Genomic DNA, 13,833 nt, shown 5'->3' with positions numbered 1-13,833 from the left:
CTTGATGCACCAACTTATAAGGAGGCTTAAAACACCAACTTATAAGGGGGCTTGAAACACCAACTTATAAGGAGGCTTGAGGCACCAACTTATAAGGAGGCTTGAGGCACCAACTTATAAGGAGGCTTGAAACACCAACTTATAAGGAGGCTTGAAACACCAACTTATAAGGAGGCTTGAGGCACCAACTTATAAGGAGGCTTGATGCACCAACTTATAAGGAGGCTTGAAACACCAACTTATAAAGAGGCTTGAGGCACCAACTTATAAGGAGGCTTGAAACACCAACTTATAAGGGGGCTTGAGGCACCAACTTATAAGGAGGCTTGATGCACCAACTTATAAGGAGGCTTGAAACACCAACTTATAAGGAGGCTTGAAACACCAACTTATAAGGAGGCTTGAAACACCAACTTATAAGGGGGCTTGAAACACCAACTTATAAGGAGGCTTGAAACACCAACTTATAAGGAGGCTTGATGCACCAACTTATAAGGAGGCTAAAAACACAAACTTATAAGGAGGCTTGAAACACAAACTTATAAGGAGGCTTGATGCACCAACTTATAAGGAGGCTTGATGCACCAACTTATAAGGAGGCTTAAAACACCAACTTATAAGGAGGCTTGAGGCACCAACTTATAAGGAGGCTTGATGCACCAACTTATAAGGAGGCTTGAAACACCAACTTATAAGGAGGCTTGAAACACCAACTTATAAGGGGGCTTGAAACACCAACTTATAAGGGGGCTTGAAACACCAACTTATAAGGAGGCTTGAAACACCAACTTATAAGGAGGCTTAAAACACAAACTTATAAGGAGGCTTGAAACACCAACTTATAAGGAGGCTTGATGCACCAACTTATAAGGAGGCTTGATGCACCAACTTATAAGGAGGCTTAAAACACAAACTTATAAGGAGGCTTGAGGCACCAACTTATAAGGAGGCTTGAGGCACCAACTTATAAGGAGGCTTGAAACACCAACTTATAAGGAGGCTTGAAACACCAACTTATAAGGAGCCTTGAAACACCAACTTATAAGGAGGCTTGATGCACCAACTTATAAGGAGGCTTGAGGCACCAACTTATAAGGAGGCTTGAGGCACCAACTTATAAGGAGGCTTGAAACACCAACTTATAAGGGGGCTTGATGCACCAACTTATAAGGAGGCTTGAAACACCAACTTATAAGGAGGCTTGAAACACCAACTTATAAGGAGGCTTGAAACACAAACTTAGAAGGAGCTTGAAACACCAACTTATAAGGGGGCTTGAGGCACCAACTTATAAGGAGGCTTGATGCACCAACTTATAAGGAGGCTTGAAACACCAACTTATAAGGAGGCTTGAAACACCAACTTATAAGGGGGCTTGAAAAACCAACTTATAAGGAGGCTTGATGCACCAACTTATAAGGAGGCTTGAAACACCAACTTATAAGGAGGCTTGAAACACCAACTTATAGCAAAAACACTTATAAAATAACTTTTACATGCTGTACAGCTGAGTGCTGAATCCATAACATCCACTGGTAAATCACTCATCGGACCACGAAATATGTGTGTTAAAAGCAAACTTATTTTATAAACAATTTGGTATGAAGCTTTATAATTTGGTTAGAACAAAGAAGGAAATGGCAGGGGATAATTATGTTGTTTGTATCAAGCAAATTTTCATATCAAACACTGGTTCATAACAGACGGATTTCACTGTATTATAGAAACTAGTATGATTATTTTCATATTGCACAATATGTTTCTAGATAAATGTTCATGATGTAGAAAAGTAAAAGTATAAGGAAGCGGAACACTTAATCAATGTATAGTGGACTGGTAGGACAGACTAAAATCCTCCCAGCAGGCATTCAATGGCAGTAATTGAAGAAAACTTAAAAATCCTCCTGGCAGTGATTCACAAGGATTAATGAACTATTGTATGTAACATTGGAGGTGTAATTAAAAATGACAACCATTGAAATGATTTGTGAGGTCCTAATCAACTCTCAACATGCACTGGGAAATATTACTACTAAGGGCCAAAGTCTATTCCTTGAATAGTCGTATACTTTACACTCTTCACATTCAGTGTGTCTAACATATGGCTCCATACTTTATCTTTGATTATGAGGTTAAGAATACACCTCCCCTGTGTAACAGACAGCTTGATAAATTAAATTAATTTCCATGCCTCCTCTAGGGATCCAACCCGGGACCTCTGGATTACTAGTCTTACACTCAATCAATTGAGATAGATCGAGGTACATTGTGGCTAGTATTTTGCTAGGGTTGAACCTGCTATATTTGAACATTTGTTTCAGAACTCTTTTCTTTTTTCTTTTTTTAATTCCTTCCAGGATGTTGCACTTTGAGAAGTCATATGAAGGATTCATTTTTGATCAACTTGTGCATGTATTGCTAATTTTGTATTTCAATAAGCTATTCTTTTTTTTGTCTTTCCTACAACCCTCTATTAACTCGGTCAGTCTACTGGTAATCTATAATTCATTCTGTAAACTCAGCAAGCCAAATATGTCCATATAACCACTAAACCTAAGTCCAAACTAGGTTTTAGTGCCGACAGAATGTACTACAGATAACAGGTAACAAATGGCTGTTATAGATACTTTACTGTCTTGCAGTGCCAATATAATTACGTGACAGGCAGTTGATATAATGTCCATCAGCCATGTAATCTAAGTCTGGCCACATGTTTATGTAATTACACCACAGTTTAGCTAATACAGACATATTATCTTGGCTATTATTGACTTCTGTTTATGTTCTCAAGTTAATGTTTAATTCTATTTGTATTTTGAACAATAAGTCACATTATTTAAGTTAAAATATCTGTTTTAGTCTGAAATCTAAGGTTACAGGCACTCATACAACAGTAAGAAGAAGTCAAAATATTTTACGTCAACAGATTTTTGTACATCACAACTATTTATGGATTTTATGTCTCTCTACACCGCCACCTTGAATCATCTGACAAATGACCACTGGAGTACAGGGAAGTATGAAGCTGTATAAAGTTGTAATCAAACAGCTGTAGCTACACTGTAATGATTCCTTTTTCTATTTTCTATGTACTCTCATGAAAACAAGCACTGTAAACAACAACTAGGGACCAACCTGTATAAAGTTCAGTAAACATCTATATCTAAGGTAGCACACTACAGTAGGACAGCCTGGCCATGGACAATTTTTAACTCCTGTATTATGATATGCATAAAAAAATGAAAAAATAAATGTACACTATAATTGGTATATTCAGTATGAAGTAGTACATACAGGCTTCACATTTGTTAAAACAAAAATCAATTAATTGGTTCCGGATTTTAAATTTCCGGATTTTCCGTAAGTGTGTTTACACAGGAAATTTAGTTCTGCCTACAGCAAAAAATGGAAGCCCACAGAAAAGGTAAGATAGCAGGAAAACTTAATTTACAACATATGTCAAAACAAGATTAATTCTGTCTTTGGGATAGACATATTTAATTTCAAATAGGTTTCAGAAAGAAAAATTGTGTAGAGAATTCTGTCATTTTGGGTCAAATATCATAATATTTTGCAATTTTTTAGCAATTTTTAAGCTGTTACCATGGTATTCACAGCTCTAAAAATCACAGAAAAATAAGTTTACTTATCCTTCAGAGCTGTATTAAAATTGCAAATGTTGTAAAGATTACAAATATATATACTTTATTAGAGGTAATATGTAGGGTTAACTGGCAATGTTCACATATCTAAAACATGTGCCATATTTTTCAGAATTGGGCATTTTTACTGTACACTGCTACCTAATCATTCTTGTTTCTTGTTCAGTAAAAATCTATATCTAATCATTCTTGTTGCTTGTTCAGTAAACATCTATATCTAATCATTCTTGTTTCTTGTTCAGTAAACATCTATATCTAATCATTCTTGTTTCTTGTTCAGTAAACATCTATATCTTATCATTCTTGTTACTTGTTCAGTAAACATCTATATCTAATCATTCTTGTTTCTTGTTCAGTAAACATCTATATCTAATCATTCTTGTTGCTTGTTCAGTAAACATCTATATCTAATCATTCTTGTTTCTTGTTCAGTAAACATCTATATCTTATCATTCTTGTTTCTTGTTCAGTAAACATCTATATCTAATCATTCTTTTTTCTTGATCTTCACGATTAACATAAAACACTAAACTGGATTTGAACAATATTTTTGTTGGAAGCTTGTAATGAACTGATCACACTATCACTGGTATAGAAATAAATCTAGATTCTGACAGATATTGAATATAATAACTAATTATACTCATTTTATAACAATGACTTACAATTACCATACTCTTGTTAGGCGTGGTTTAATTTATTTTAAGCTTGTGAAATGAAGATTTTCATTAAAACTATAGAAATGTTTTATACAGGATACCCTAACTGAAGTGTCAGCTTACAATTTTGGTTAAAATGGTATATGTTGGAGGAAACCCGAGTACCAGTCCAGATGGAGACAGGCTGATGTTCAGTCCGGAAAACTGTGGGGGAGTTATATACAAAATTGTCGTCATCACCATCACTTCTCATTTATTGTTTCCAGCGAAAACACAGACAAAATGGAAACAAATTCTTTGGGGACAATGACTACAAAGCGCTTTCAGTACATTACCAGATGTATTGATTAGGCCCAGTCAAAAGGGGAAAAAAACCCAATGAAATTATCCTTGGTACCCAATACAGTCATCATAGATACTCTTACTCTGTCACAGACAGCCCTAAACATTCCTGGCATTTACGATGAATGTCACAGTCAATACTACCTCAGACAGAACAACCTTCTCCTTAGTAAGAGGGACAGAGATCAGAATATTTATGAATCTTCATCCTACAGGAATGTTGATGTTAAATCTGAACTTTGATAAAAAGATGCCAAAAGTATGTAAATGTTGCAGCAAGGACAGCAGTTCAATAAATGTTACTTAAAACACAGCTCTACAGAACCCCTGGTGTAATACTTCTACATGTATTAACAACTATTTGTTACATTACTGTTTTATCAAATAAAATCTAAGAGAAAGGTTAATTCCTTTATCTAAAATGGGAACCTTGGCAGTATCCAACAAGAGACCCAAGGGCCTTCATGGTCACCTGGGTTCTGAAATATTTCTGTCAATAAGACCCTTTTAGCCCTGCAGTACATCTGGGGGTCAGTCAGGCCAACATGTGCATACCATCAAACTGCCATCCCAAACTGGGGGCAAAGGTGAGGCTCCAGGTTCATGAAATTCACAATTTTGGTAAAGAACCTTAATTAGTAAATGTAAGACACTTCCAACTATGAAGATTATTTGATTTTACATTATATGGGTCTTGAGAAGAAATTTTTTGAAATTTCTGTCAATTTGACCCTTTTTGGCCCCACCCATCAGTCCCTGGGGGTCAGTCAGGGCCAACATAAGCATACCATCAAACTGCTAATTCTAAACAAGCTAGAATAAATTCCGATTGAAATTCAACAAATTATTATGCTCAAAAATGTGATTTCCTAGATAAACTAAAGTTTAGCCAGCTCCAAAGGAAAAACATGATACCCAGAATTGGGTAATGATATTTACAATTTTTGAAAAAGCACCTCCAGACACTTCCATAGATCTATGAAGAGTATTTAATTCTATTATATATGGGTCTTGAGAAGATTTTTCAGTCAATTTGATATCTTTTGGCACTGCCCCTCAGGTACATGAGTGGCGAGGACCACAATTTTGGTTGACCTTTGGCCCAGGAAGGTTTCTGCAAAACCTTATCAAAAATAAGAAAATGTTAACTAACAACAGACAACTGACAACGACCGATGGACGACAGACAACTGACTATGCATGACAACAGACGCTTTGCTCAGGTCACCTAAAAATTGGACCCTTGGCAATACTTTGTGATTGATTTTTAAAGATTTTAAAACTGCATGAATACAAACCAACATTGAAGAACGTATACAAGGTAATGTAGGAAAGTTCTTTTAGGAAATAATGGACTCCATTATCAGTATATACAGCAGTGGAAATGTAGGTCTTTCAATAGGATCATTCAACACAATCATCTCATTTGTGAGAAGTTTACTTAAGATCACCATTTTCATTGAAACATCAACTTACCTCAGACCGAGCTACCAACATGTTTACAAAGTCTTGGTCTTTGGCAGACATGTTCTTGAAAATCTTATCAGCAAAATAAGTATCAGCTCCTCTCACACAATTCACTGTAATAAAGAGAAATATAAATAAGTATCAGCTCCTCTAACACAATTCACTGTAATAAAGAGAAATATAAATAAGTGTCAGTCCCTCTCACACAATTCACTGAAATGAAGAGAAATATAATTAAGTATCAGCTCCTCTCACACAATTCACTGTAATAAAGAGAAATATAAATTAGTATCAGCTCCTCTCACACAATTCACTGTAATAAAGAGAAATATAAATAAGTGTCAGTCCCTCTCACACAATTCACTGAAATAAAGAGAAATATAATTAAGTATCAGCTCCTCTCACACAATTCACTGTAATAAAGAGAAATATAAATAAGTATCAGCTCCTCTCACACAATTCACTGAAATAAAGAGAAATATAAATAAGTATCAGCTCCTCTCACACAATTCACTGTAATAAAGAGAAATATAAATAAGTATCAGCTCCTCTCACACAATTCACTGTAATAAAGAGAAATATAAATAAGTATCAGTCCCTCTCACACAATTCACTGTAATAAAGAGAAATATAAATAAGTATCAGCTCCTCTCACACAATTCACTGTAATAAAGAGAAATATAAATAAGTATCAGTCCCTCTCACACAATTCACTGTAATAAAGAGAAATATAATTAAGTATCAGCTCCTCTCACACAATTCACTGTAATAAAGAGAAATATAAATAAGTATCAGCTCCTCTCACACAATTCACTGTAATAAAGAGAAATATAAATAAGTATCAGTCCCTCTCACACAATTCACTGTAATAAAGAGAAATATAATTAAGTATCAGCTCCTCTCACACAATTCACTGTAATAAAGAGAAATATAAATAAGTATCAGCTCCTCTCACACAATTCACTGTAATAAAGAGAAATATAAATAAGTATCAGCTCCTCTCACACAATTCACTGAAATAAAGAGAAATATAAATAAGTATCAGTCCCTCTCACACAATTCACTGTAATAAAGAGAAATATAAATAAGTGTCAGTCCCTCTCACACAATTCACTGCAAGAACAAGAGGCCCATGGGCCTTAATGGTCACCTAAGTTTCTGATATACAGAATGTATATACCTGGTATTTCTGTACATTTGACCTTTTTTACCCCATCCATCACCCCCTGGGGATCACTTGGGCCTAATAATTGCATATCAGCAAACTGCCTTCCAAAAGTGCTAATTCCAATAGAAATGAAACAAATGATAGTCAAAAATGTGATTTCCTTATATAAACTATAGTAAAGTTTTTCTCCTCCCAGGGTTATGAAATTCACAATTTTTGTATAGCACCTTAAGACCCTTCCATCTATGAAGAGTATTTGATTCTACCTTCTGTGGTCTATGATGTATATGAAGCTAATTTGACCCTTCTTGGCCCCAACCATCAGTCCTTGGGGGTCAGTCAGGGGCAACATGTGCATACCATCAAACTGTCATCCCATGATTATAATGTTAACCAAGTTAGAATGTAGTGCAATAGAAATGAAATAAATGATATAGTAAAAAAAAGAAGATTTTTTTTAAAATAAACTACAGTAAAGTTTACCTCCTCCCAAGGGGCAAATGTGAGACCCCAGGATCATGAAATTCACAATTTTGTTTGTGAAGAGCATTTGAATCTACCATATCTGGGAGTTGAGAAGATTTCTAAAATTTTAGTCGATAAAACCCTTTTTGCCAACCCCCCCTGACCTTTACCCATGAATGAGACTTTGTCTCAGGTGACCTAAAAATATAAATATTAGTATCAGTCCCTCTCACACAATTCACTGTAATAGAAAAATACAAGTTAAATATCAATCTTCAACATATGGTATGTACAACAAAAACCTATACTAACTATGCCTCTTATATTTCAAGAATATCTCTTCAGGAGTTCCTTAGAAAAGCATTTAAAAAATTCATACGTCAAAATTCAAAATGACAATTTGGGGCTATTCAAAGGGACAACGGTAGTATTATGTTTCCTTTCTAAACACGTGGGAAACGTCAGAAGCAGAAACCAGCACATCAAAACAGCTATTATTTATCAGGTACGAGGATAATGAGATTTCACATTGCATTACCAAACACACTTAAATCTCCTGATGTCAGTTCATTTGTATTGCATTTATATCAGCATCAAGGGGAAAAAACAAGTTCAGAATGGAATACATAATTATAGAAGGAAAGTTGACTCTGGCATGATCTCCTGTGGGAAATCTATTACTATGGACATGTTGCATGTTTTGTAGAGAGTCTTTACAATATCACAGCATTTCTACAAGCATTAGGTATTCCAATTCAATCAGCCCTTCATCTACACTGCCAGACAATTGAATTACTACTGGGTATGACAGAGATCACATCCTCAAATTATCGTACCAAAAATCTACTGATTTACATCCAAAAATAACGTTTCCCAGCATTAATTGTCTATGCTCAGTCTAATCCTTGCATACTGGAAAAGCTCTTGATTTAGATACATATGGCTGTGTAAGATTAATTTATACTCAGTAGAACCATAGCTAATTAAATAGAAATGCTACAAAGTCTTAAATCGTGTTTAGAAAATGTAATAGCACCAAACATTCAACTCATATTCTCTTAATCTGTAACGCCTGACTACTAAGTGTGATTTCCCAACAGGTGGGCAAGATATGTCGACTGAACCTGTGTTTCAAGGTTCACATTTTGGTTTGTGATAAAGTGCCTTATACCAAGATGGAATTCCATATAACAATTTAGTGAGATATGCTATGTAAACTTGTATTTTAGTAATTTGTAAAAAGCCAAAGATCAAACAGATCACATTATTCTTTTTGATACCAAACATATTTCTTGACTCTGTTGTAGGACATATCAAGCCTAAAGACATATATAAACCTATATGACATGGGAAAATATATTTAGGCATTGGATGTCAAAGGTCAAACAGAAGTGATGATATTTTCCCAAGTCCATTAAGTCTATACTTTACATGAAACCAAAGTACATGTATGTCCTAGAAACCTATACTTCATTATTTACTGAGGTCAATGTCAATTGTCAAATAGAGGTCACTGTATTACCAAAGTCATGAATATATCAAATAGCTTCCTTATAAGTACCTCCATAACAAATTTGATGTCTTAGCATGGAAGTTGCTGAGATATTTCCAGGAAATGCATATTAATTTGTTAATTGTTTATACTTTGACCAAAGTCAAAGCCTAAACTAAGGTAAGAGTGACCCAATGGTAATACATGGCTTATCAAAAAACATGATGTACACCTGTTTTCCTAGGAAAACCTAGAAGGAAAATTTGTTTGCCAACATTGAACATATGGCCTATTTTGTTAAAAAGGTTACCATTGTTGGTTCACAGGGAATTTAGGAAATTTAGAGAGTTATTGAGTTTGACTTGTTCAATAATCTGCTTTCAAAACAAGAGTTCTGGATTTGACAGTTCAATTTTTTTTTTTTTAATCAGATGGTTCACCCCCTGTCTGAAGTACATATTATTATTATTTGTGACACACAGATATTGCTCTCGGGACATGACCTAGACTGGTTAGTGAAACATCAACATACCCATGGTGACCAGACAGTCCGCATACTGTCGGGAACATTCATTCTTTATATCCTCTGTCACATCCTTGCCCCCTGTCAGAACTCTATACAGGTTCAAGACAACTCGGATATGGGCAAAATTACGGGCACAAACCATCTTAATGAAAGGGCCTGTGTCACTACTCCAACGACCATCACCAGACTGCAAAATCAAAATATTCAATCAAGATTTTAGGTGCAGTGTTGTCTGTTATACATCTCTTGATAAATTTGCTGGTTTTTGTTTTTCAAATAATGAACAGTAAGCTTTTCTATTTATTGAATTTACATCTAATTTCTTTAAAATTCAAAAAAGTCAAAACAAAAAGTAAGTCAGCGAACTGAAGCCATCTGATGGCAATTACCATACTATATCTTTCCAATTCTAAACTCTAGAAGCTTACCTCGTACAGAGAATCTGCATCCTTCTCAGCCTGCTTCTCCTCTACCTTTACAGACTCATCACGGCCCTGGCAAGGACATAAAGACTCATTTTATAGCCATGTTTAGGTCTGATGAATTTTTATGATGGATCTAGATGGATCTATGTGGAATAAAGAACAGATGATATGTCCCAGGAGACACCCTTTAACTGTCCTGATATGAGGTTTATTTACTACTGAAAGGCAGTGTTCTAATTATACAGATTTATTTTGTTTATTACCAGGGAAAACGAGGAATATTTCATCACAGAACCTGACCTCACTCAGATATTTACTGCTAATAGGGAGAGTTTTTATACAGTTTTCTGTGGTGTATCACCATAGGGAATAAATAATATAAAAAATAGAACTAGTTGTCGTTATTTCTGATTGGTACTGGGTATACATATTTGTGAGTCTTTTGGGAAAAGTCCAGAATAAACACGACAGGCTTGCCTTACCTTCTGTAGGGCAAGTAGTAGTGTCTGTTCTGGAGCCTCTGTCTTATCAGTGATGTCTCCTTCCAAACTCACAGCATAGTCTACAACATACAACATTGATGTAAAACCTAATAACATAATGCTATTATCAACATTTTATTATATGAGGTTATACGTAATAAATAAAACAGATTGAGACATGTGAAGTACTACCTGATAAGTACAGTTATAAATTCACAAAACTTCGAAAATCTAAACTGGTGTCCCCTACAGAAATCAAACTTGCTTATACACATGAAACTGATGAAAAGATGAAAATATAGGTGCATGATTGACTATTCTACCATGTTTGCTATGTAACGCCAGTTTTGATTGGTTAAAAACCATGTGTATTATTTTCCAATAACCCACGCTCGTGCCAATAGTACACGCTCGTGAGTCACGGCTGTTACAATTTTAAATATCTAATATTCAACCGTTTCATAAAAGGTTACTATAGCCGAGTGGGCTAATGGGTTAGTCTTTCAATATATTTTTATCACGACGCGAGTTCGAATCCTACGGAGGCCCCCACTTTTTTCTTTTTTTTATCTTTTTTTTTTAATTTTCAAAATCAATTCCATATGATAGATGCTCTTGATCGTAGTACTGTATTGCCTGTATATTTCATCAACAAATAATGCAATACTCAACAAATAAATTACAAGGTTTTCCCGGGGTTTCTTTGCTGTTTTTCTATTAGAAAGAGGTCGATCTCAGAACTGAACAGTACATGGTAGAATAGAAATAATCAACTTTGACTCGTGTATTGTTACAGGATATACAACTCGGACTCGGATATTTTGCAATTTTAATTAATAACTCAGGCCTGCGGCCTTCGTTATTAATTTAATTGCAAAGTATCCTCGTCCTCGTTGTATATCCTGCAATAATACACGAATCATTGTTAATTATTTCTTAAGTAAAATATTGGTGTAGGGGAGATAACTGTAATGCTGTCAAGTATCCTATAGAAGAAAATAAAATCTTTTTTGGCCGTAGCGGTTTCGTGGCCTTGAACTTTGACCACAGCAGTTGATACACCAATTATTTAATGTGATGAAGCAATGCTTCCTATAATTGTTAAATTCTACAGTATTTTAACCTTTCTAATTATTTTACCCTGTGAATATCTTGAATGGTAAGTCATGGGGTAATATTCCTTTTGTCTTTAATGAACAACAATAAAACCTCATATGAAATGAAAACAAAAAAATCAGATGCTTTTAATCACATATTAACTTAGAAACCTTGCATTTTGACAGGTTTTAAAGTGAAAATGTGGAAGGCAAAATCAAATGGAGGCCATCATTTTTTTGTGCAAATGTAAAATTCATGACTTCACACCATTGTCCATTATTATGACATCACAATCAATTTCTGACTGTTGTGCAGCAAATGAAAAACACTCAAGGGTATATTACACTAGTGACATATACACCAAAATATTACATGCATGACATATAATAGACAAAGTATACAGTCTTTAAAATAGGTAATATCTGTCACCTTTGTTGTAGAGGTCGTTCAATGTGGCCAGGGACTGCGGAGTACTCAGACATAAAATCTCTACGGCTGTATTGTAGTTCCCTTCCTGCAAGAAGTCATTGTACTTAGTATTATACTACAGACTAAAACTCAGAAAGGAATGATGACTTCACACAGACCTGTACTTACATACAAACATAGAATCTCAGAAAATAGATGTACATCTGTCAATAAAGGTCTGTCAAAGGAGCAAAGAAAATTGACCTCTAGGCAGGTGTTTTTTATATTATAGAGTCATATGCCATTACTTGTGCTACATTGGGCACCAAATCAGGTGGACTTAATAGACAGGTTTTTGTTATACAGGCTAGGTTTGACATAATTTGCGTACAAATTAAGATGAAGTATCATCCAACAGATGCATACCTCTAAAGCATCATGCATAGCCCTGGCTGAGGAAGTGGTGCGGTCGTCCAGGAGAGCATCTATCAAAAGGTGCCAGCTGGCTCCAAGCCCTGACTTCAACTCTGGAATCAGCTCCTGTGGATAAATGATCAATCTTGTATATAATTGTTTCCTAAACCAGAGATAATGAGTCAATAGTTACAACAGTCAGTTTAGTTAATATCTCATGATACACATAATATACTGATTAGTAAAATATAAACAGTTTCTTCCTCACCAGCTCATAGAGTTCCTCAAATCTGGCTTTAGTCTTCATTCTCTGTTTCTGGTTGCGTCTCACACAGGTCCTGATAATGATGTCTTCAGGGTGAACTGAAGTAAGAACAAACAATGGTTACAGGGAGATAACTCTCTTCATTAACACCCTAAATATAGTGTGACTACTGAAGGCAGACTAACAATGCCACTTGATTTCCTTTCTATGTACCACACCCATGTAATGTTAATGAAATGATAGATTAATTTTGACACCTCAATAGACAGAGCCAAAAATGAAACAAAAGAGCATGCTGTCTAAAGCTATGTGGAAAACTATTTAAGGTTAGAGATTTAGAAATGGAAACCTGTGTTTAAGCTGGTCCTTAGATGACTCAGTTTTAAAACATTCACATTATAATTTTCACATCAGGTATAGGAGACCTCAACAAACTTGCCTCTGCCTATGAGCTTGGAGGCGTTGAACAGTTGTTTAGCATCACTATCCATCTGTGCCTGCTGGGGGTCCTTTTTGTCACCCTGGATACTAGAGCGATCTGACCGGTTTGTCCGTCCACCCTCTGTTGTTTCTGATCTCGAGTCATCATGGTACTGTGTTAATGGAAATTAGAAATAGCATAAATTCCACAGTACTGTGTTCTTTGTTACCGTACAAAACGTAACCAAGGTCATTTTCTTTAATTTAAACTAGAAGACAAATAGAAAAATTTATAATCAATGTGAATCAATCATTATCACTTTTTAATCTTTCAAAACAGCATTATTAGATAAGTGTGTAATTGCACTATAGCTAGAACATACTAGATATATGATTGTTTTTTTGTTTTGTTTTGTTTTCATGTTTTCAAATGTCAAACAAATTTTATTTAATGAATGACATGAACTCCATCAAACGCAAAAAGCACTTGATTGTCCTGCACACAAAAACCAGAAAGATCACTCGAACACATCACGTAAG

The 13,833-nt window shown here is 35.1% G+C and overlaps 1 protein-coding gene across 7 annotated transcripts in view; it reads right to left on the bottom strand.

The window, feature by feature from the left end:
* The window catches only part of LOC117323910 (annexin A6-like), a 96,950-nt gene that overhangs the window by 39,327 nt on the left and 43,790 nt on the right, over positions 1–13,833 (bottom strand). For all 7 annotated transcript variants that reach the window (XM_033879440.1, XM_033879439.1, XM_033879442.1 and 4 more), the window contains 8 exons: positions 13,313–13,466; positions 12,877–12,971; positions 12,621–12,734; positions 12,216–12,300; positions 10,689–10,768; positions 10,210–10,275; positions 9,788–9,968; positions 6,140–6,243 (listed from right to left, as the gene is read on the bottom strand). In XM_033879440.1, the coding sequence (XP_033735331.1) occupies positions 6,140–6,243; positions 9,788–9,968; positions 10,210–10,275; positions 10,689–10,768; positions 12,216–12,300; positions 12,621–12,734; positions 12,877–12,971; positions 13,313–13,466 (879 nt within the window). The remainder of the gene's footprint in view (positions 1–6,139; positions 6,244–9,787; positions 9,969–10,209; positions 10,276–10,688; positions 10,769–12,215; positions 12,301–12,620; positions 12,735–12,876; positions 12,972–13,312; positions 13,467–13,833) is intronic.

This window comes from Pecten maximus, chromosome 3 (genome assembly GCF_902652985.1).
Source record: "Pecten maximus chromosome 3, xPecMax1.1, whole genome shotgun sequence".
Taxonomy (NCBI): Eukaryota; Metazoa; Mollusca; class Bivalvia; order Pectinida; family Pectinidae; genus Pecten; species Pecten maximus.
Note: the sequence above shows the minus strand (reverse complement) of the source record. Positions and strands in the feature narration are given on the sequence as shown.